The sequence below is a fragment of the Rhinolophus sinicus genome, chromosome 15, assembly GCF_057876585.1.
Source record: "Rhinolophus sinicus isolate RSI-liver-muscle chromosome 15, RSI-T2T, whole genome shotgun sequence".
In the NCBI taxonomy this organism is placed as follows: domain Eukaryota; kingdom Metazoa; phylum Chordata; class Mammalia; order Chiroptera; family Rhinolophidae; genus Rhinolophus; species Rhinolophus sinicus.
The window spans coordinates 84541763-84565331 of NC_142515.1; the positions used below are offsets into that span (position 1 = coordinate 84541763).

The 23569-nt window shown below is 53.4% G+C and overlaps 1 protein-coding gene across 2 annotated transcripts in view; it reads left to right on the forward strand.

The window, feature by feature from the left end:
* Window positions 1-863: 863 nt before the first annotated feature.
* MED26 (mediator complex subunit 26) overlaps window positions 864-23569 on the forward strand; it is a 44978-nt gene continuing 22272 nt past the window's right edge. The window contains exon 1 of one of the 2 annotated variants that reach the window (XM_019736952.3): window positions 864-1196. In XM_019736952.3, the coding sequence (XP_019592511.1) occupies window positions 1125-1196 (72 nt within the window). In that variant the 5' untranslated portion in view covers window positions 864-1124. Of the gene's footprint in view, window positions 1197-10776; window positions 10898-23569 lie in introns of those variants that run through there. The other variant, XM_019736958.3, reaches the window with a different exon arrangement.

The following is a 23569-nucleotide window of genomic DNA, read 5'->3' on the forward strand; positions in this document are numbered from 1 at the left end:
ACTGGAGACATTTTTGGTTGTCGCCACTGGAGGAGACGGTGCTACTGGCATTTAGTGGGTAGACGCCAAGGATGCTACTCAACATCCTACCAGGAAGGCCCTACAACAGTGATCCAGCCCCAAATGTCACCGGGGCACAGGTGTGCAACCACGGGGTTGGATCACGGGGCTGGTTTGGGGGCATTCCCAGCTGGGATGGCGGCTCTTCGGAGAGGTGCTTCTCTGTCTCATGTTTTCGGGACCCGGGCCAGCGAGGCGCTGCAGACCCCCGCCCTCTGGAGTGAACCAGAGCCGGAACGTCGCTTGGCACCCCTCGGTCAGACCCAGACGCGCGCAGCATCACAACGTGGACATCCATCTTCCTCGCCTCCAGGAACGCAGATCGAGGGGGTGGGAAGGACCCCCCCAGGCTTGGAAAACTTGGCAGCTTCTCCCGCCCGCGACCCTTATCACCTCTGTCAGCGCAAGGAAGGCTTTTCTTCCCGAAGAGGGGTGCTGTCGCCGCCCTCCCCGCCCTGCACAGCTGAGGGGGCACCCGCAGCGCCGAGTTCAAGGACTCCGCGCGCACCTCGCGTTTGGGTCGGGAACTTCAGCATCCCCAGCCCGGGTGGGGGCGGGGCCTCCAGGCGGCGACCGTTGCCCCGCCCAACCGTTTCCCAACGGCTCCCCGGGCGGAGCAGGGGATGGGGACTGCGCGGTGGGCGAGTGCGCCTGTGCGCGCATGCGTAAAAGGAGCGGGGTGTGACCCAGGCGTGGCCCCGCCCAAGCCCGGCGTCTCCGCCCGCCCCATCTCCCAACCTCCTCAGCGTGGCGCCGACGCTGCGTGCGGCGCGGGTTACCCAGAGTGCTCCGCGCAGGAGCAGCTCACTGGAGTTTGGTTCTCGAGGCGGCGGCAGCAGCGGCGGCGGCTCCGGCGGCTCCTCCTCCTGCGGTGGCGGCGGCGCCCCGGGCCCGAGCCCCGGCTCCGGCTCCCCTCTCCGCCACCCCGCGCGCCCCCTCATCCCCCGGCGCCGCGGGGAACATGAAGCTCCGTTCCCGGAGGCCGGCGAGTGAGTGACCCCCGTCCCCCGCTTCAGCCCGCCCGCCCGCTGGCCCGGCCGCTCCCCCCCCGCCTCGCCCAGGCAATGACAGCGGCTCCGGCGTCTCCGCAGCAGATCAGGGACCGGCTGCTGCAGGCCATCGACCCCCAGAGCAACGTAAGTACCCGCCGCGCGGGCCAGGACCGAGGCCTCGTGGGCCCGGGACCCTCCTCCTCCCCAGTGTCCCTCACCCTCGGGGTTCCCGGGTACCCGCCCGAGGCCCACCTTCCCCCGAGGGCCGCTGCCATCCCGGCCTCTCGTCCCCCGGGCCGGGGCCCGGGGCAGGTCGGGCAGCCCGGCGGCGCTCGGTACGTGAGGCCGAGGCTTACGTGCGGCCTGGGCGGAGGATACAGACGGGAGCTGAGGCCAGAGCTGTTCCTTCCCTCCTGCTTGAGTTCTACGACCCTTGCTGCTTCTGTCGGAGCTTACCCGCCTCCCCTTCTCCGGAGACCTGAGACCCCCCGGGAAGCCCTCTCGACTGGGGGAGGGGAGGGAGAAAGACTGTGGAGCAACTGGTGGCTGGAGTATGACTCCGGTAGCCCGTGCCTCCGGTGTCTCGGCCTTCTGGGTGATCAGGGAAGTCCTCCTTCCCTCTTCTCCCTGCTGGAAGCACCTTGGCTTCGGAAGGAAACCCCCGGCCTGCTTTGCCCCTAGCCGGGTCCCCAGGGCGCGCGTGGAGAGGTCCCTTCGGGTCTGCGAATGGACATGTCTTTGCTGGGTCCCTCTTCGAGTCGCTGCCAACGGAGGATGATCTTGGGGAGGGTGGGATCCTTCATGCTGCTTTTCTGGGCCTAACTGCCCATTGCGTCTCTGACCAAGCCAGAGCCCCACTTTTGGGTAGGGAATTAAAGGTGATTGTTTTCTCTCCGGTTCGCTCAAGAACCCTATTTCGGCTGTCCCTTCCCCCCATCTGAAGGTTCTAGCCAGGTGGTTTTTGACCTAGATGACAGGGTTAACCCCAGGGTGTCGCTTTGTCAGATGACCCTCCATGGAGGCTGCTGTTTGCAGAGGGATCTCCCCTGTCCCCCCTCCGTGTGTGTAGGGGAAGACTCATTGTGTTCTCACATATTCTCCAAGGGGTTGTTGGTGATAGGGGTCATCATTTTCCCCTGTGGCAGGAGCAGGTTAAGCAGTAGGAGGATGACATCCAGGTATGAAGTGAGCCCCTGCATTTGCTGGGAGACCAGGAAGTGGCCACTGAAACCACTTTAACATACTGCAGATGCAAGAAAAAATTGTCTTGGGTAATTTTGGAGGGGTTGTGATAATTGTAAGGCTCTGATTTCTCTATCATAAGTAATTCTCTTATTCCTGGTCTTCGGGCCCCATTAAGATTGGCTGGGTGGAAATTGCCTTTAACAAATGTATACATTTTTGTTAGGACTTTGGGGGTGGAGTAGGCACAAGCTATATAAAACCTCCCAGAATTTTTGCAGGAACTGGTGCCGCTGCAATTCCCAACACTGAAATATTAGAGGATAAAGCAAGTGACATGAAAAATATAGCCTTGGTGACTTTTGCATCTTTTGTCGAGTCAGAGTGCAATTCTTGAATTCCATGTGCTTGCTTGCCTTCTGGAGTATCTGAGAGTGGCTGACCTATTAGCACTGATCCTAATGCCACCTAGGAGAGCTTTGGGATCAGAAGGCGCTTTGACATCAGAAGGTGCTTTGACAGGTGGTCACGATGTTACAGATTAGGTGGGCAGTGACCTCAGGGGTTGTAGTGTTGTCCAAGGCTCTAATCTAGAGGGTTCCTAGAAGTGGAGGAGGAAGAGGGGCTAGCCAGAAGTAGGAGGAGGGAACAAATCTCAGCTTCGTGTACCCTGGTGTGTGCAGAAACATTACACTCAGATGAGCCCATGGCTGTATTACATAGCATGGAATTCATGTTTCGTGTGGCTTACTTTGGGCAACTCTAGCGATAGGTGTGCTAGAGCCCTAGTAACATAAGTTGATAGAATTGGGAAATTGTCTCTTTGAATATGAGCGATGAGGAAAGTGCGTCCTTTAAATGCTGCCATTGTTAGTGTCCGTGAGCATTGTTACTAGTCATTTGACAGGAGTGTGGCTTGGTTCAAACCGTGTATAGAGACTTAGAGATCTGGCAGAGTAGGTTACTGATGGAGAAGGCGCAGCCACAGCGCTGCAGTTTCTTAACGATTGACCTGGGCCCAGGTGAGAGTAAGGTAGCTCCAACAAGGCATTGCTGCCGCACGGGCGCTCTTCTCTGCTTTGCCCAATTATGAACACTTCTGGATAGTTGGTTGACACATATTTAAGATGCTCATGAAAAAAATGGGGACAGAGTTGAAGAGCCAACACTAAAATTAAACCTCTTCTGAGAGAAAATACAGAGAATTGTGTCATATAAAGCTTACCTTTATGGACATGCAATTATGGTTAACAAACAGCTTTTGCTTGAAAAATTAATGTCAAGCCGCTGACCTAATATCCACAAGTATCTGAAAAGTTAGGGAAGTAACAAAGTCACATTTACTGAGCATCTCCTTGACAAAGGAGTTCTTAAGAGCAAAGTTGTTTTTTGCTCTAAATTCTAGCCTCTGGAGTATTTGAATTTCTATAGCAGCAGGTTCTGAGTTAATTTCTGCCAACTCAGTACTGAAGTAAATCCTTTACACTCCTTTTCAGAAAGCAACTAACAGTTTTTCAGAATAGTTGAAATCTTACTCTCTCATGGTACGTCAGCCCAGAGTGTTGAAAATCTGAAGTGCAGTGTGCGCATTTGTTCCAGCTTAATCTTGCTTGGTTGTGGATAAAGTTGAGGGCAGTGTCTTCTCCTGCCCAGAAATCAGAGTCACTCCCCTGCAGCTCAGTCTTCTCAGCAGGTGATTAGGTTCCTGTTTGTATGGGACACTCACTGATTCACACAAGTTCGGGCTTTGTCTTCCTGACCAGAGTCAGTCTTCATGAGCACGGTTCGTTTATCTTCTCCCTCAGAGCAGAAGCATTAGGTGGACCTTCTAAGTGCTGGTTAAATTGACTCGTAGAATCTTTCTTGAACCTATGACTGAGGAGGTACGTTTGAACCCTTGTCACCACAAAGCCCTTGTGACTGCTGTAGGCCCCAGAGTTCAGTCAGGGAATATTCTAATGCAGAACTCTGTAGAGCCACAAGGAACGAATGTTCGTCTGTCATCTGAGAAAAGTCTGTCCCCACGACAAGCGGAATAACAGCACAAGGCAGGCCTTGCTCAAGGCAGGTGAGCGTCGCTGTATTCAGAGCAGGGAGAGCCCCGAGAAGCCACTGTGGGAAGAGGAACTTGAACTTGCCCTGGACAGCTGTGTAAATGCCTCCCAGTGGGCACGCTCTCCAGCGAGAAACCTTAGGAACCATGTTCTTTCTCGCCGTTCTGCAGACACCAGGTACCAAGGGGAGGTGACCTTTGCAGAGGCACATGCAAGAAGGATAATTTTCCCACCTAGGAATTTGAAGGCTGAGGTGCCGCTTAGCTTCGCTGCGCTGCAGGTTCCTCACCTGCAAAGTGGGACTGGAAACTGGAGGACATGTCCCGCCAAGCTCCTTCTGGATCTGGGGTTCAGGGTGTGAAAGGGGCAGCCGAGACGAACGTGAATTGTTGTAGAACGTTTTTATTTGAATGCCACGTGCATGGTGTGAACTTGGTAAAAGAACACAATTCGAACAAAATGCTCCCCAGAGATGCACACCTCACGCGGCGCGGTGCGGCAGCGTCGCCTGCCTCCCCCGCAGCCTGTCAGGGAAGTGGGCTGAGTGACTGGTCCCCCCTTTTTGCACAGTGACACGTGCTGCTTAGTGTCTCCTATGGCTGAGAGAGGACAAGATGCTTTTGTTTCTTTCTGACTTCATGTGAGGTGACCGCCCTAATGTTAGGGACTTACCCAAAGTTATTAAGTGACGTGCTTCCAACTCTAAACGCCACCACTCTGCTCTCAAAAGTGGAGAGATGGCTTCTGAGGTGGCTCAAGAGGACAGCATCTGTGAGCTGGTAAGAAAACCTGGGGGAGCCTCTTCTCTCCTGCACAAATTTATATGTGATTCCCAGTTCAGTTAGATTTACCTGTGATAGATCGCATGGGTTGATAATATCAGGCAGCTTGTTCCAGAAACATCTTAAGGTTTCTGTCAGGGACGGAGAGAGTCCTGGGCCAGACCACACTGGTGTGGCAACTGCCCGCAGACATGGACCTTTTCATGAGTCTGTTCCAGCTTTGTTTTCTGCTTCCAGATTGTAGCACTTCTGATGTGAACTCAAAACGCCATTGGGTCTACAGGAAAGAGGACTCTGCTAAATTGTGAAATGGAAGGCTGTTGGCTCTGATTCTCTCCAATGTATTAGAGGATGTGAAATCTGAACATGTCTCTGCCTGATGACTCTGTTGCCCAAATGCAGTCATATTCCTGTTTTTGCTCTTTATACTGTGAGCAGGCTCTATGAGGGCAGCAGTGTGGCGTTTTATGACGGTGGGAGAACGGCAGGTAACAGTGTCTGTAGTGAAGCAGGTGTGTGCCCATGTTGTGACTCTCTTTCTCCCCTAGAAGGTGGACTTCACATTCCGTCTTCACGGAGCTGTCCGGGCAGTCCTCAGGGGTGGCTTTAAGCTCAGTATGTTGTCCCGGCCGGAGGTCACAGAGGCCTGGAGGACTGTCCAAGATCAGCCTGTGGGCAGGGACTTTTGTCCTGATACAGTTTTAAAAAGACGCCATAGTCACCTGGGCTCCTGGGCTCGAGATGCCGCTGTGTGTGGCCAGACACATACCTCAAGGGTGCCAGGCTTGGGGTTGGGTGACGGAGGGGAGCCGTCCTCGCCGGTGCCTTGCTTGTGGGTCTTCTCAGTTTAACCAGAACCAGGCCCCAGCCTGATCTCTGGTAGCCCAGCGGGTGGGTCTCCGGTCCAACCCCCCGCTGTACATTGCCTTCTGGAAGCTGTGGGCTTTATCTCTGTCCGTAGAAGTTGTGCTTTTCCTTTTTCTGCCTGGTGGTGGGCTGTCCTGGGGCTGCGTGTTCCTCTGGGGGCCCACTAGCCGGTCGGCAGAAGGGGTGACTGAGCTGGCGGTTGGTTCAGCAGGTGGCAGCGTAGGCAGCGCGTTTTCAGTCAGGCCTCGGTGTGCGTGCCCGCGCTCAGAGCCCCCTTCTGAAGTAGCTCCTTTCCACTCTCGGGGCACACGTGTAGAATGGAGCAAGAATTGACGTAAGGACTCCACGAACTGGGGAGCATTTCCTGCATAAGGAAGGCCGACCAATATTCTGCATGCTGCGTTCGTTTAAAAATACTCGGAATGAATTCCAGGTCTTGGGAGGCAATACACTTACATCTCAATTACCAATTGATACATGCCGTTTATAGAGAAATACGGTAAAACTGAAGAAAGTGGCTCAGCCGTTGAATAAACATTTCTAGCAAGTGCTTATGTGCTGAGTACGCAGGGTGCAGACCTGGACACGCGTGGCCCTATCCTCGGGGGCCCTGGAGCCTCCCTTGCAGGGAGGAGGGCAGGCATAGAGTGTGCACATGCGCTGTTTGGTGGAGGGAATCGGCTCAGGGCAGCCATACAGGGCTGCAGCTCTCAGGTCCAAATGAAACAGTTCTTCGTGCATCTCACTGAAAGATGATTTAGAATTCTTAAGATCGTAAAAGGGCTTTCTAGAATCCTTCATCATGTGAGTTTTCAGAATGAAACATTTTACGGTCAGGTATAGGAGGTCAGTTCTTGGTTCATCTCTGACCCCAGAGGAACGGAGAGTTTGGAGGAATAGCTGGCAAGTCTTGAATGGTTTGCTCTCTCAGCAGCTGGATGGGAAAGGGGCAGGTGTCAGGTTTTGTGAAGGGCCTGGAGGCTGGTTTCAAGTATTTGAAGTGCTGTTGTATCCTGGTGTTAGGTGTGCTCTGTGTGGCTTTTGGAGGCAAACCCAGGAGCGGGCGGCAGGAGTTCTTTGGGGGGGGAAGGCCTGCTGTATTTTGGGGAGCTCTTGATTATCGCTGGAGCTGACTGGAAACAGTCCAGGGCCACCATGCCAGGTGGGGGGTGCAGACACACCTGGGCCCTCTGTCTGGACTCCCAGACTCCTGATCCATGAGTTCCTGGAGATTCTGAGTGTGTGTGTGGAGCCTGCTAAAAAGGAGAAGGGTCACGTCAGGTGAGGTGCCACTGCGGGGCAGATGGGGTTCGGAGCTTTGGAGTGTGCTCCTAGGACTCCAGTGAAGTTTCCTGTCTTCATCCATTGGAGGCTCTGAAGTGAGCACGTGCTGTGGGCCAGGAACAGTGTGGAGCGCTTCGCCTCCTGGTTGCTTCTCTGAACTTCATTTTAGAGGCGAGCAGAGATAAGTAATCTGTCTCGTGTCGCAGAGCAGGCTGTTGGCAGCTTTGGGCCTAAACCCAGTGCTGGATGGCTCAGAAGCCAGCTGGCTTACTGAGCACAGTCTCCCCCTGCCCCCAACAAGCAGTGCCCAGCATGGAAATTGAACTCGAGTGCATCTTCTGAGTTTTAACCTCACAAACATGAAGTGTTTTTAAATGTTAAGTTTTGCCATTTCCATTTCCTGCCCAGTTCCTACAACTTTTCCCCCTTAAAATCTTCTAGCCTGTGGCTTATGACTAACCTTTTGTCTGTCAGGATCCATTTTTATGATCAGAAACATTCAGGAACTTCCACATAACAACAGGTGTACTTTGAGTAGCTGGTTTGTTTGTTTTACTTTCTTTTTTTTTTTTTTTTTTTTTTGAGAAAATTCAAGGACAGAAGCTAATCTAGCTGTGCTTTGAAATGAAGTTGTATCTTGTCATCCAAACAGCATTTACTTAAACCTGCGAGCTGCCCGTGTCTGTGTGACACCTCTGATGGGAACCTTGCACCTCCTGTTTGTTGTGGTCTGTTGCCCCGCCCCCACCCCATCCCAAGTGCTCTCCCTTTTCCAGAAACCTTTCCTGCTTCAATCTAAGAGAGTCTCCCTCCGGCGCTGCACATAACTTAAAACCTACATTCCTGCTGATAAGAGGTCTTGTTAATCACATTTTTCTTGGATCACAAGCTCCCTGGTCGAGGACCATGAGTTCTTTCCCAGGTACCTAGAACTTCCCAGCCACTGGGTGCTCAGATGCTTGTTGATCTTCATGTGAAAAGGGCTGATCTTGGGAACTGGCTGTCAACCTTGAGCAGGTATGAGGTGCTGTAATTTTCAGCCCTTCTCACAGGTTCAAAACTCATTTGATCTGTACAACAACCCAGGGAGGCAGGTGCTGTGCTGGTGTGGAAAAAGGCTAAGCGGGCACACAGCTAGAAAGGGTCCCTCTGGATTGGAGCCCATCCCGCATTCCGCACCCACCTGCCGCGGTGTCTCCTGTCACCATGGGAGCGCAGTGGCTACAAGGCAGGTACTCAACTCTCCTGCCCGGTCTCAGGATCCTTATGCGAGATTCTACAGGCGGTTTTTATTCTGGGCCAGGAGGAAATGCTTTGTGCTGCTCTTGAATTGGCCGAGGGAGAGGTGTGAGGCGGTTGTTGCTTTTTGGTTTTCGGCCGGCATTTTTTACCCCGACGGAAAGAGGGCTTGTGATCTTAGATCCCAGCCTGCGCTGTTCCCAGGAGACACTGCTCACATGCCACTTTGGGCCCTTTTGGCCCTTTTCGGTCATGTGACAAACCAGACCCTTCCTGGACACTCCTTCCCCCTGGGTTTCATTTGTCAGGATCAGAAAGTGGCTGCTGCGGAGACCCCAGTCGCTCGTCGCTGTGTGCACAGTGGTGATGTCGGTGGCTGGCCGTGGCAGTGGTGGGGGATTCTACCGTGTTTCCCCAAAAACAAGACCAGGTCTTATATTCATTTTTGCTCCAAAAGACGCATTGGGGCTTCTGTTCAGGGGATGTTCCCCTGAAAAGTCATGCTGGGGCTTATTTTCCGGTCAGGTCTTACTTTCGGGGAAACACGGTCGGTATAGATGAGAGCAGTCAGGTGAGTTACTGATGGAGGGCTCAGGCACGTGTGACCACAGCTCGCACTGGGCCCCGTAGGTGGCCCTTCTGCCCTGCTGGTACCTCTAGCTCCGTCCCCTACCCACATCCCTGGTGAGACTTGGCTCTCTGGGCAGCCTCCTGACCTGCCAGGCTGGCTGCAGCTCTGCCTGCACACACTGGGAGCTGGGTGGTTCTTCTCCCCGATGGCTTACTTTGATATCCTCCATCCCAAATTAGCTCTCTTGACCCCTCTTGCCATCAGGTCCATGGCCCAGCTCGGGTTAGGCTGTGGTGTCCACATCTTTTCTCCGGCTGATCCCCTCCTCTTGTTAAGGCCAACCTTGCTAGAAGCCACTTCCCAACTTTATTTACCCTGCTCGGTGCCTCTTGCCTGTGCTGGGCAAGCAGTTGGCAAGCTGGCTTTCTCGTGCTGCCTGTTGGAGTGAGTGATACTAGTGTGTAGATATGTAATATAGGAACAGTTGACCCTTTCCGCTGATTGTTTCATTGTTTGCCTCCAGTGTTGAGTTAGGTAGTTGCTGGCAGAACACCTGTTTTCTACTTCCTTTCCTAATTCAGTTAGCGGGCCTCCTCCCGGTGGGGGTGGGTGGGGTGGGTAGCCCTGTGCTCATGACAGGAGCTTAAGAAGTAAAGGTGCTGGTGTGCTCATGTCACTCAAAGACCATCTCTCTGTTCCATCTTTTATAGTGTTGCCTTCACACAGTATTGTGTCTTCCCCCCAGCCCCTGCCCCTTCAGGATTCACCCATGTCGTCCCGGGAAGAGACAGCAGGTGATTTTTTTTTCCAGAAGCACCAGCAGAATTTTTTTGGTGCCCTTAGGCTTTGCTGGAATTAGCAGGCTATGTTGGTTGGTTCACCCCTAAATCTGGGCATGGTGTTAGTTCTACCCGGACAGACCCAGAATAGAGGGGATGCCCCAGGAGAGAGACATCAAGGGTCTAGGGTCTGTTCGTGGGAGAAGTGGGTAGTGGGGCGCGGAGCAAGCTGGCCTGGTCTCCCGGGAGCTTGCTGGTCTAATCACCTCTTTGATGATAGTGCCATCACATAGTGGGGCGAAATGCTGGGCCTGGGCGACTGGGGTCCAGATGGCCAAATGGGTGTAAATGAAATGTAAGATCCAGAGTCTGATGGGGTGGTTTGGCTGCAGGGAGGTCACAGCACAGGGTCTGAATAACCATTCCTTCTGATGGGTCCTGCAGTCTGACTTGCCTGTGGTCCCACTTGGGCACCTTGCTGTTACCTTGTATGTGCACAGGTGCAGGTTACAGCTTCCGACCCCATCCTGGGCTGGGGAGCACTCAGGAGTCCCAGAGAGCTGGCCACAGGGCTGCTTGTGCCCCTGTCCCCATGAGCTCTCCTGGTGTTGCAGGAGCTGCCTGGGCCAGGCTTGGCCGGGGAGGTGACGCAGTGCAGGAGGCGCAGAACACACAGGCTCCTATAGTCATGAGAAGGCGGTGCCCACGACCCAGGCAAGAGTCAAGCTCTTTGGACTTATGTCCTCTCAGCTCATAGGCATGGACTGGCCCCAGTCTGGGTCTGGGAGGTCTGGTGGGATCTTACTGTCCTGCCCATTTCCTCTTGTCTGTCCCCTCCCCTGGTTTACCTGCGTAACCGGAAGCTGGTGCCTGCATTTCCGGGCCTGGCTTCTTCCCCTTAGGTAACTGAGGGCTAGGTAGGGTCAGGTGATTTTCATGGCCTTCTCCATTTTTCCCTCCCTGCGTTTCTGGTGGACTCTCAGCAAGCACCTGAAGTGGGTGATGTCTGCTCCTCTGCTGGATACTGACAGCCTGGCAGTGACAGAAGTGGGTCACATGTTCCGTTTTACGTGCGACTGGGGAAAAGGTTTGTAGATGAATATTTCACTTTCATTTCTATTTTAAAGGAACTTTTCAAGCATTTAGAGTTCTCACTTTGAAGGTCGGTGGATAAGCCAGTGTTGCCATCGATTGCAGGAGCCTAACTTCTCACCAAAGGGCAGAAGCATCACCCCCCACCCCACCCCACTACCAGGTGTTCTGCGAGGTCATCCTGCCTTTGCTTGTAACCTCTCCCCTCCTCGCATCACTGAGTCAAAGTGCCATTTGGGATTGAAATTGGGGTGGGGGAACTGAGAGGGAAACAGTATTTCTGGGTTTTTTTTGTCCTTGGCAGCGTGTGTGAGTGTGTGTGTGTATGTGCGCGCGCGCGAGTGTGTGCGTGGGCGCGCACGCCTGTCTCTGTCTTCTGGACGTACTTCTTCCATGAGGTGAGAAACACAGCAGCTTCTTGGTTTGATCTCTTGAAGGCTCATCCCTTCAGGAACGGATTCACTTGCTTGCTTCCAGTTTGAAAACTGGAGAATCAGCCTGGCTTGGCCTGGGGGTGGGGTGAAGGGAGCCTTGTAGGAAAGTGGCAGTACCCACAGGAAGTCAGGGAGGAGCTAGCAAAAGAAGCAGGGTCTGCTGTGCAGGCGAAAGCAATAGGTGCCCCCAGCTGCTGTACCCCTTCCCTGTGGCCAGACAGAAAGGGGGTGGAAGTTGGGCTGTCTTCGGGTTTCTCCTGGCCCGGCCTGTCAGCGCCTGCTCCGTCCGGGGACAGGGCACCTGCCTGCACCCGGGGCTGACACGCCTGTGTTAGGAACAGGGTGGACATAGTTTGCTATCTGCTGGGTGCTGTGCCCCCACACATTGGGAAGTAGGAAGTGGCATCTGCTTCGTAAGGTGAGCCAACCTTGAGCATGAGGATGTGCTTGTGTTTGTCACTCCAGACGGTCTTCCTGGGTCACCGTGCCATCCTTAGTGCCTGCTGCAATCAGTGCTGAATGTACCTCCGTGGAATGAATGAGGCCTGAGGCCTAGCACTGAGCGGTACCCTTCATCCGTGGCCCCCTTGCACCTTGCTGTGTTGGCCTTTCTGGTCTCTCCAAACCCCTTGCCCACAGTGCCTCTTTCCCCCTGAGCATTTTAGCTCCGCCCTGCACTGCTTGGGCCCCTGTCTGGCATTTGAGACTTTCCCCAGGTGCTCTGAGAGCCACGGCCCCAGCCCCCTGCTGTCCTGGATGTGCAAGCAGCCCATTCCAAAGCCGATACACCTGCTTCCCTCCTGCCTCCGGTGTACGGCGCTCTGTCAGCTGGTGGTGCCATCGCTCTTCAGGCCACTTCAGAGCCACCCTGGGGTCCTCTCCCCTTGGTGGCCCCCTTCCTGCAAATAGGATCTCCAGGGATGTGTCGTGCAGCCGCTTACAGGTTCCCTGCCTCCTGCTCTCCCCTCCGTACCAGCTGCAGAGGGAGGGCGTGAAAACAGACTGCGATGTTTCATCCCCTCTCTTAGGGCCGTGTGGCTGACTGGAGAAAGTCGGAGTTCTTTAGGGGCATAGAGTGAAGACATTCGGGGTGGGAAACTTGGGCTTTGTCGTTGGGCAGAACTGAGTTGGAATCTTGACACTGCTGTTCCCCCTGCAGCCTTGGACGAGGGTAAGTTTGCAGCCATAGTTTTCTCAGGAGGCTGTACATAGATGCTTAGGAAGGCTGTTGAGGAGGGGACATGGCCCCAGGCCTGACTTATCCTGGGTGCTGACATGCGTGGCAGCTACTAATAGGCTTGAGCATCCAGCTGTCATTCCCTTCCTGTCCCCACCCTTCCTCCCTCTGGTCCATGTCCAAAGGAAGGTCAGTGACTGGGAACTAGCCAATCATGGGGCTGCGTCTTCCTGGTTGGTGATTGGTTCAAGGATGAGCCTCTAAGCCAATCAAAGCCCATGAAAGTTTTAGCCCTCTGCTGCCTTAGTTGAGGAGGCTTGAATGGGCGAGAATGGGAGTAGGTCACTTTTGGGATCTGCTGCCTGCTCAGTAGTGAGACCAGTCTAGAGAGGGGGACTAAGTCACCATGGCCCAAGGTGAGCCCTGCTCTGAACTTTTCAGCTAGGGGAGCCAGTGGTTTCTTTTTATTTTTTTAGTGAGGACACAGCTCACAGTGGCTTATGCGGGGATTGAACCGGCAATCTTGGTGTTATTATCGCCACGCTCCAAGCAACTGAGCTAACGCGCCAGCCCCAGTGGTTTCTTTTCTTGATGAAGCCCATTTGAGCTGGCTTTTCTGTCAGTTGTAACCAAAAGGCTTTAGACAGAATCAGCACAGCACATTGTACCCCAGACTTGGGCTCAGCCATCCCTCGTGCCCCCTCTCCCCACCCATGCTCAGCTGCTGATCAGTCCTCTCTGACCTGCTGTGTGCTCCCATCTGGGTGGCCCACCCTCCCTCATTTCTCCCTCTCTCCTTCCCTTCCTACCTGCCTCCAGGGTCTGGGCCCAGCAAGGCCAGTGCCAGCTGTCCCAGGAGCACTGTCTGTTGGCTGTTCCTGGCATCTTGGTCCGATTTTTCTTGCAGCACCTTTAACCTGTGTGACATGCGTGTGTCCCGTGCACCACTTGGTTCTTTTCCTGCTGGTGCGTAGTGAGTTTGTGCGTTCTATTAGGGCCAGTGACCAGTGTCCGAATGGCTGTGGTTCCTCTGTGATTTCCGGCTCCATATGAGCACAGGAGTGGTCACCTGGGAGGACCACGCTGGGTTCGGGTAAGAGTCAGGTTTGCTGGGGCCGCGGCAGGGTAGCTGCTTTGCAAAGGAGTATTGGGGTTGGGGTGGCTGCTTCCCTGGAGGTTGCCCTCCTGCCTTTGATGGCTGCTTGGCCCTCTCCAGACCTCAGCCCATCGGGGTCCCTCTATCGTTTGTGGGTTCTCTTGGAGCCGTAGTGGCGCAGTCAGCACTCTGACACTGAGCCTGTCCTGAGTGTGGTGCTCAGTTCTGGGGAGTCGAGATTCTGGATGCTGGCGATAGGACCCAGGGAAGGAGGTGGGCAGCTGTGGGTGTTGCAGTACTTACCCAGCTCCCTTCAGTGGCATGGGGAACCCCTACAGCCTAGTCCCACAGGAGAGCACCAGCCTCCTCCCTCCCTCAGGCCAAGCCTGAGCCAGGACTCCCCACAGCAGAGGGTTCTGAAACCTGAACCCCAGCTGTGCTATGGCCTTAGGGCGAATCACTTAATGTTTCCAGGCTTTGCTCTATTTATCGGTGCCGTGGGGCTGTCGGTGCCATCACCTGTGCTGTCATCCTGAGAGGCTGAGCCTGCGGATGGGCTTGGTACAGTGCCCAGCGTCTGTGTAGTCACCGAGACGACCCTGAGGGAGCTGGTACTGTGTGTTACATGTGAGGGGAAAGTGCGGGAGGCTGTCCTTGCCCGGGGCCATGGAGCTGGATGGAGCAGAGGGGGCATTCGTGCGTCCGCGGGTAAGAGACCTGCAGCTGACGTTCAGCCTGGACCTCATGCAGTCCCCTAACGAGCCTACTCAGATCAACTGCTCAGGGCCTTCTAGTGTCGTCTTCACAAGGGCTGTCTCCGCAGGGACTGCACCTTTGAGCTATAACGGCAAACAGCGTGGCGGAGCACAGCATCAACGCTCACTGTGCTCTGTTAGGTATCACCCCTTTTGTAGGTGAGCCCGGGGCTGAGCGAGGTTCAGAAGCTGCTGAGCCGAGCTCAGAGCCTTTGCTTTCCTTCTGAGGCAGCACTGCACCCACTGCACACGGGAGGGGTGTGCCAGAAGCCTGTGGCGCCCTTTCCTGCTCCCAGAGCATCAGTCCTCTGTGCGCCGTCCAGTGTGGAGCCGCAGTCACATGTGCACGGTGAGCCACCTCACAGGGCTGGTGAGAATGAGGAACTGACTTCAATTTCTGTTTATTTTTCCCCCTTTCCGCCTCACTCCCCAACCCCCACTCCGATTCAAGCCGTTGTTTCGCAGTCTAGTTGTGTAGGACACAGCTCCCTGGCCCTTGCTGGTATTGTGAGCTTTGTGCTTCCCTGGCTGAGGGAGTCGGTTGCCGGTCGTTGTTCGGCTGCTCACAATGGCTCATGGCAGCTCACATCGGCTGCCGGCCACTCACGATGGCTGCTGGCCGCTCACGATGGCTGCTGGCCCCTCACGATGGCTGCTGGCCGCTCACGATGGCTGCTGGCCCCTCACGATGGCTGCTGGCCGCTCACGATGGCTGCTGGCCGCTCACGATGGCCACCGGCCACTCCTGGCAGCACACAGTAGCCTATGGCAGCTCACAGCAGTTCACAGCAGCTCACCCCAACCTCAGGCTGCTCACAGCAGCCCAGCTCATGGGAGAGCTGTTATTCACAATCTTAGCTGTAGAGGGCGCAGCTCACTGGCCCATGTGGGAATCGAACCCGCGACCTTGGCGCTCCAACCACCTGAGCTGCCTGGCCAACCCCTCAATTTCTGTTTAATTTTAATGCTCACCTGAACTGAATAGTGCACTTTGAGGGCTTTGGATCACTGTGCTTTGGGTGAGAGCTTTGGGCTGTGTTGTCTTTTTCCACATGGGACGTGGGGGAGGAGGTTGTGCCTGGGCTGGCATGGGGATGCAGGATGGGGCTCCTGTCCCCTCCCAGTCACCCTCTGGGTCCCAACCTCTCCCTGGCAAGTTGGTCTTAGTTTCTCCCGTGGCTCTCAAGCCTCTGAGCCATGTCAGCTCCATGCACGAGTGGAGAAGAAAGCCTTCACTAGTGTAGCTTGGTGAATGAGGTTAACAACCAACTAGAAATCCTGAGCACCCCCCACCGCACATAAAAGACAGTGACGGACGGACAGACAGACAGAAGGAGCGAACGAAAGAAAAGTATTTAATATGCAAGGGTTTTGAGTTAGATCTGGGTTCAAATCTCTACATCTGTCTCTGAGGTATTTATCCTTGGACAAATCACATCAGTTACTTGCTGTCAGTCTGTCACATTTGCTGTCCTTTATTAAGTGAGGACAAGCCCTACCCTACTGAAGGGTAAATAATGCCTGAAGGGAAATTGCTGGGGACATAGTAGGTACCTCTCCACGTTTCTGGGGGTGGGGAAGGTTATTCTCCTTGGAGGAGTTTGTATATTTAACTTAGGTTTTCACAGATGCCAGTGTTTTCTCAAAGATATTCTTCCCTTTAGTGTGAGCAGTGAGCAGTTACCAGACAGCACTGTATAACTTTACACATTCTAAAAAGCTCCCTGGGGGAGAAACAGGAAGAAATTGGTTGTAGAACAAAATCCCAGACTTGCGGAAGGAAAGGCACGCTTCTTTGGAAGAGGTGCTTGGGGTGGAACTCCCCTGAACTATTCTGAGTCCCTCTGTACTGTGGTTGCAAATGGGGGTGATCAGAATAAATTTGTGCAAAATTGTCTTTAGGAAGCAGTGTCCTTTCTTAATGGAGAATGTACTCAGAATTAACAATCGCAAGAGCTCAGATATCACCGGACAGAGAAATGTTGTCATTAATAATCAGAAAATACATGTTGTACTCAGAAATGTGGGAAGAAATGGCATTGGCAGGTAATCAAGACTGGGCCCATCTCCCACCCCACTCCCCTCAACCCACACCACTCTGCTGGCAGGACCCAGGAGCTACTTCATACTTCTCCCTTTTGGAAACTATTTACCATATTTCCCTGAAAATAAGACCTAACTGGACAATCAGCTCTAGTGTGTCTTTTGGAGCAAAAATTAATATAAGACCCAGTCGTATATTGTATTATATTATATTATATTCCATAAGGCCCGGTCTTATATTACTTATTTTATAAGACCGGGTCTTACAGAGCTGAGTGTCCAGCAAGGTCTTATTTTTGGGGCAACACGGTCTGTAGCAAGAGGCATAGCCATGTTCATGTCCTTTGATCTAGTCATTTTACTCTTGGAAATTATTTACAGATGTATGATGATTTTTAATAGCAGTGTTGATGGATATATTCATGTAATAATCATTAATGTCATGAATGAAACGGCATGGGAGAAGCTTAGGAAGCCTGGCGCACCCACTGGGTCCCACAGCACAGACGCGTGAAGAACAATCCGGAGGCTCTGTGGTGAAATGGCCAGGCCTGACCTGATGAAGCGGGAGCGTTGTCAGCTGCGCACACTGGGAGGGGCACAAAAACTAGCACTTTGGGGAAAATGGGAAGCACTTGTATGGGGGCAGTAGGAACAGTTTTCGGTTTTGTTTTTCTTATACTCTGTTGTCTTTTCAATTAAACAGTAAAAAAATGAAAACAGAAGTAGACTACTTTAGCCTGAAGAGCACTCAGGAGCTATTTAGAGCAATCAGGTGTGGAGTGGGTCACGGGGCCTCCGTGTGCTGCGGTGGAGAGGAGAGTGTTTCCTCTCTCGTGTTTCTGAGAGGTTCAGAGCAGGGATGCTCAATGCTTGACTCCAGCCACGTCCACCAGTCATGGACCCACATTCTCCATGCTCTCGGGGGACTGGGGTCCAGCCCAGCAGGACAGAGGACGTGCGTGGGCTCCAGGTTTGCATCCTAGATGATGAAGCTGTACCTGTGGCTCCTTCAAACTCCTGAGTCACTCGTGCTTCCTGCTTTCCCCCTGGAAGTCCTAGCGGCTCAACCGCCAAAATGTCAGTTCTCCATTCGTCCTCTTTTCCTCCAGCTCTAGGCTAAGCCTGACCATCTCTTTCTTGGAAAACTTCCCTCTGCCCCTTCCAAACCAGTGTCACACCACTGTCACTTAGGACGCTGTGTGCTGAGAATAGACATCGCCACCCCTTACGTCAACTGGAGGGAAAGGCAGGAGCATTGCATTTCTTTAGTATAATGATAAGAAAAGCAAAGTATAAAGTGGTAGGGAATGTATTAAATATTGAACTTGTATTGACTTTCCAAATAACATTGATTTGGAAACATAAAAGGGGGCACTGTGTCCATGAACAAACCTCAGATTAGGTTAGATTTTGCTAGACTTTGATCATCACTATGGAGAAATCCTGTTTGTGTATGGAGACAATAAAACGTAGAACCGGTTTTTTAGTTAACATTTAGTAATTTACAGTCATTGGCATTTCTAAAGAAGCCAGGTTCCTCCCTCTTTTCATTTATATGTAACGTTGACATACAGTAATACAAATGGATTCTAGTTTAATTCAAATGCTCTTTCAAGTACTTTGAAATAATGAAGAACTTTGATTTACTTTGTATGGTGTGCCCGTAAATGTTTGACGGTGGGTTCTCTAGGGTAAAAAGTACGCATATACATATACACAGAAGTTTATAAAGGATGGGTAGCATACAGTTTACAAATAACGAAATACACGACACTCTATTGTCAATTCTGTGCAGCCAGTTCTTTCCCATAGACTGCTTTCATTGATTTTTGCTGAACTTTCTGTATTACAGTCAACTTTTGAGTGTAATTCGGACATGAATGTTGATTGATATTTTTGTTTATATTAATGAGTCGTGTGATGTCTTTGCTGAATCAGATAATAGTTTTCAAATAGTAGAATATTTCCCCGATTGTTTGTGCAATTCCTAATATAATGGCTACAGACACGATACGCTGTTAAGTTTCATCTGCATTATTAGCATTTTCTCCATCACTTTCTTAGATCTAAACCCCAAGGGGTTGGCTAACTGTTTGTTAGCCCGATAGTAAATGTTCTGGGCCATACAGAGTCTGTAACAATTCTACCTTTATTTATAATGCAGAAGCATCCATAGACAATATGAAAATGAATGGATGTGGCTGTGTTCCAATAAAACTTTATTTGCACGTGAATTTTACCTCGATAAAAATAAAATGAGGGAAAAATCCTTTATTTACGAAAAACAGGCATTGGGCTGGATAGTTTTCAGACTTCTGATCTAGATCCCACTGACCTGACAATAAATCACGCCCAGATTTGTAGTGTTTTGCCAATCTCCTCGGTCTAAATACTTCCAGTGAGGCTAATTTCAAGCTATTAACATGATGTCATGAATGTGGAGTTGGGAGGAGACGCCCAGTAGTAGGGCATCATTCCCGTGTGCGAATACAATAGTCATGAATAATCAGAAACCTAGATAACAGTGAATGTGGGGAAATAAGTAGGAAGTGATGAGTTCTGAGTATTTCGTCACCTGTGTTTTCACTATAACTCACTGTAAGTTTCTGTCATTGCATTAACTGGCTGTGTTTAGCAGCTGGCTCCCAATGTTACTGCAAGTTTCAGGCTCTCCTGGTCTGCTGTGACCTGGCTCCAGCACACTCCTGGGCGGGGCCCAGGACAGATGTGGCCCGCGCAGACCCTGGCGCAGGGTGTGTGCGCAGATGGAGATCTGGGCTGCAGGCCACGGGCTCCTTGTGCCTTTGCCGCTGGCTGCCGGAAGATTCTCTGTTCAAGTGTTTTGGGGGCCGTGCTCACAGTCCCTCAAGAGGACACAATGAGCCAGCTGCCTGGAAGGGGGGGGCAGGGCCACTAAGCTCCAGGTCCTTTGCTGCCTGTTCTCTCTGGGGCTCCAGGGCTGAGGTGACACCTCTTCTGAGCCAGCGGTTGGGAGGAATCCTTTCTCTAACATGCTGCACTGCTTGTTTTCTTTGAAGCTTTCAGGACAATCACTCGTCCTGCTCTCTTGTCTCTCTGACTTCCCCCTCAGCACATGCGCAATACATTTTTATTTTCCCAGCAAGTAAATAGCTGCTAAATGAACTCTCGTGTCTGTTCTCTGCTGGATGCAGCAGTTACAGGGTGCAGTTTAGATGGGTTTGGGCTCCCATGTCCAAGATCTTCATGTTAGAGAAGTGTTGCCTCTTGGTGTGTGCGTACCACCCCCGCCCCCCCAAAAAGAAAATTTGACCAGCTCCATCTTCTAGCTGTGTTCTCCACTGTTGCTCACCTCACCGCTGGGCTATAAAAACTGCTTTGGATCTCAGCATGCCTAATGTCATATTTGTTTCAACTCATACCATTGCATCTTGAGGCTGCGTTGTACTGACTGTGCAAGCCTCATTTACGGGGGCCAGACAGTCTTCAGAGAGTCCAGAGTCCCAGCAGCCTCTCTCCCTGCCCCGGGGCCCAGCACCCCCGCTTTACTGACTAGCACCACGCTGCTAGGCCATGAGACGGAAGGACCCCCTGAGCGTGCAGACTTGTTGCATTCCTGATTAGATGAAGGCGTGTGTGCTTTGGGGGACCCAGCGCAAAAGCCATCACGTCATGATCTTGGAGGGAGCAGAGTAAGAGCAGTCCCGCCGAGGCCGACGCTGCTGTATCCCGATGCGTCTCACCCAGGCGGGCCCCGGCCTGTGGAGCCAGGTGGAGCCACAGGTTTGCTTTGACCTGACGAGCTGCCTGGTAGACTAGTGACCCGACACCCCTCCGTTTGCGGGAGGCAGAAGTGAGGAAATGTGTGAGTGAGGTGAGGAAGGAAGGAGGAAAGCTGGCGTGACTGAATGGCAAGATTTCCCACGAGTCCGATACAATAAGCAGACGTGAAAGGCACTTGGTTACTAAGGGCTCTATGCAGCCTTCAGCCCTTCCTTTGTGAGGGGCTCCCGTTTGCAGAAGGAGCCCTTGGCGTCTTCCCTTCCAGCGCTGTGGGGTCTGGCACTGGTGCCCTTCTCTGGGCATCTTCCACCTGCCCCTTCCGCCCCTCTGGCTTATCACACCTGTCTCCCACCCACCGTTCATCCAAGCCTCTCACCTCCTCTCCATTTATGCCAACCAGCACCAGCCTGGAGACTCCACTCCTGGCCTCGGCAAATGGAGGTGCTGCATCCTGGCAGGATGCCCTATGCCAGTCCCTTCTGCTGCTCCTGTCAGTGTGTGGGGGCAACAGCTGCCATGGGCTGCAGATGGGTGCAGTGGGTGCCAGTGGAGTTTCCTGCGTCTGCTCCCCAGGGAGGTGGGCTCCTGATCTCATGTCTGTGTTACGTCCATTTCTTCTTCTCGTTCACCTGGGCATGATGGCCTTCGGCCCGCATCTCAGTCTGAGGACCCAGGGCCTCATCTTAGCCCTTCCCACACTGAGATCTCAGACTCTGAGCTGTGTCACCTGGGGCAGAATCTGATTTCTGAGTCTTGGCTTCTGAATTTGTGAAATGCGCCACCCCAGTGTCGCTCTAGGACTCTACGGGACAGTGTCCTTATAGCAGAGGCATAGCGTGTGACCTGTCGTACACATGGGCGGCAGAGGTGTGGGCCATGTCAGGAGGCATAGCTGTGATTCTTTCCCTGTCCTTGTAGCCAGGGTGACTGGATGTCTTCTCCTCCAGACCAGGACGCATAGAGTGAACAAGGCACTGTTAAAGTTACCCTGACATGTGGAAACGTGTGATCTGGCAGGTGAGACCTAGGGTCACCTTCCATACCCCGGGTCTCTGAAAGCCAGTGTCCTTATGTGCGAACCCCGTACGTAGGTCCTCAGTCCCTGCCTCAGAACTCCAGCGGCTCACAGTCCCCCCAGATCCCCCACGTCCTGGGGCTACCCGAGCCTGCACGTCCAGGTGTGGCCGACACTCTGGGCTTTCCCTTGTCCTGTCCTCTACCTGAAATGTTGCATTTTCTTTCTTTTTGTTCTCACTGATTTGTCAGTACACAAGCAATAAACGCACCTTCCTTCTTTAAAACTTTACATATTTGTTTGACTTACAGCTAAGGCCCCTTTGGCCTCTTGTTAATGCAGTTTCTTCTGTCCCTCTGGAGAAAACCACCGTCTTGGGTCTGGAGTACATCTCCTGCTCATGTAGAGATACATCCCAGAATACTGTGCGTGGTTTTTAAATAAATTCTGGCACGCACGTCTGTCACTTTGCAGCCAGCTCATTTCCCTCAGCGCGTCCTGGCTTTCTATCCTTGTGACAAGCCTTTAACTGCAGCATAATATTCCATGACAGGAGCTGTTTCATTATTGTGGAACTGCCTTCCAGAATTCAGCTACTAAAAGGATGCTTTTTGAATATTGTGTATGTGTGCCCTGAGTCTCGGCCCGAGTAGGTGTGTCAGTGAAAGTGTGGGGTGGTGGTTTCCACAGCAGCAGACGTGGAGGGGCACTTCCGTGGGCGCCTCCTGCGCCTCCACAGCTCTGCTCAGAGCTGGAGCTCAAAGGTCAGCGTCATGCTCTGACCTGCCGGCTCTACTTGGGGCCTCACCGGGCCACAGACCTTCCCTGAAGCCGCAGCACCCCACCCCCCACGCCCTTTCTGGAAAGCTGAGGGTAGGTATGTGAGGGCAGGTGCAGGTGGAGCTGGCATTGGCTACAGGAGGCCTGCCGGGCTGAGCATGGGGGCAGAGCCTCGGGACAGCTGAGGACACATCTGTCCCAGACACACACAGGCCGCCAGTGTTGGGGCCCTGCTGCTGACGGTGCGGGGAGACTGCTGAAGTGCATCGCCCTGGCTCCTGGAGCTCCCATCAGATGTCGCCTTAGCGTTCAGAAAAGCCCCGAGCCCCCCGGATCGTGCCTGCTTTAGCAGTCGCCCTGACAGGTGACGAGTGCGGTGATTCCTGTTGCACAGATTGGGACCCCCATCTGGCCAACACTTGACCACGTGCTAGGCAGCTTCTCACACGGTCCCACGGGGGAGTGCCTGCTGTCCGTAGCTTAGAGACACGAGTGACTCGTGGTGACTTGCTTACAACCTTCGAGCAGGAGGTTCTGGGTTCCATGCCCAGCCCATTGGCACAGGTGGTGCCTGTGAGCTGCAGTGCTGGGTGGGCACAAGCACAGCGACATGATGACACAGTGACGGGCGTAAGGGCCCCGTGCAGGAGAGGAGGGGAGGAACGCTGGTGGATGCGGTGGGTGGTGCCGCTTGAGGGAGGGCCGTCCAGGCAGAAGGACGTCTAGGAGCTCGGACACGCCGAGGCCTCTTCCACTAGGGCCCCTGTTGCTTACTGAGCTTGGAAAGGCTGCTGCCGGAGCTGGGGTGGGGTTGGGCCCGGGATGTGTGGCATTCAGCTGTGACGGCTGCTGGGAGGGGAGAAGCTGGGGATGCTAGCCTTAGGATCCGTTGAGTGTTGGTTGAGGGGAGGGGACAGTTGGGGATGGCATCTGGTCCCAGATGGTGTTCAGGGTGTGAGGAAGACTGTGCTTCTCACCTCTGAGCTCTTGGGGTTGCTGTGAGAAGAGCAAGTGGGGGTTAGGTAGGCATGTCTTCCAGTTGGCACATTTGTCTGTCTTAGTGGTCGATGACATACCAGCACATGTAGAGCGGGTGAAACACAGTAGGCTCCACAGCCTACTGCCCTGAGCCCCTGGGTTCTTGCTGCCTCAGTGTCCCCTTCATCTCACACCCACCCTGTCCTGCCCCGTCTTTCTCCCTGGAGCTGGCCGGTACCAGTAGGTTTGTCTCCTTGCTGAGCTCGGAGTTCTCCGCCAGGCAGATGGAGCCAGCTATTTAAAACTGCAGTCTGACCGTGTCACTCCCTGCGCTGAGCGTGGCCTGGGATTCATTCCGTGGCCTGCCTGCGGCCCCCTCCCTCTCTCATCCGTGGTGTCTGTACTTGCTGCTGTATGCCCCTGGCCCTTTGCTCCTGCTGGACCCCCACCTGGCGTGTCGTCACCTTCCTGGTCTGGCCTGCAGACTCCTGTTACTGTCCCCCTCCTTGGAGGCCTCGTAACACTTAATGTCCCACAGCCTCCCAGCCTGCACTGTTCGAAGCTCCCTGTTCATGGTCTGCCCCCCCCAGGCAGTCCAGGAACGCCTTCAAGGCCAAGGCCGTG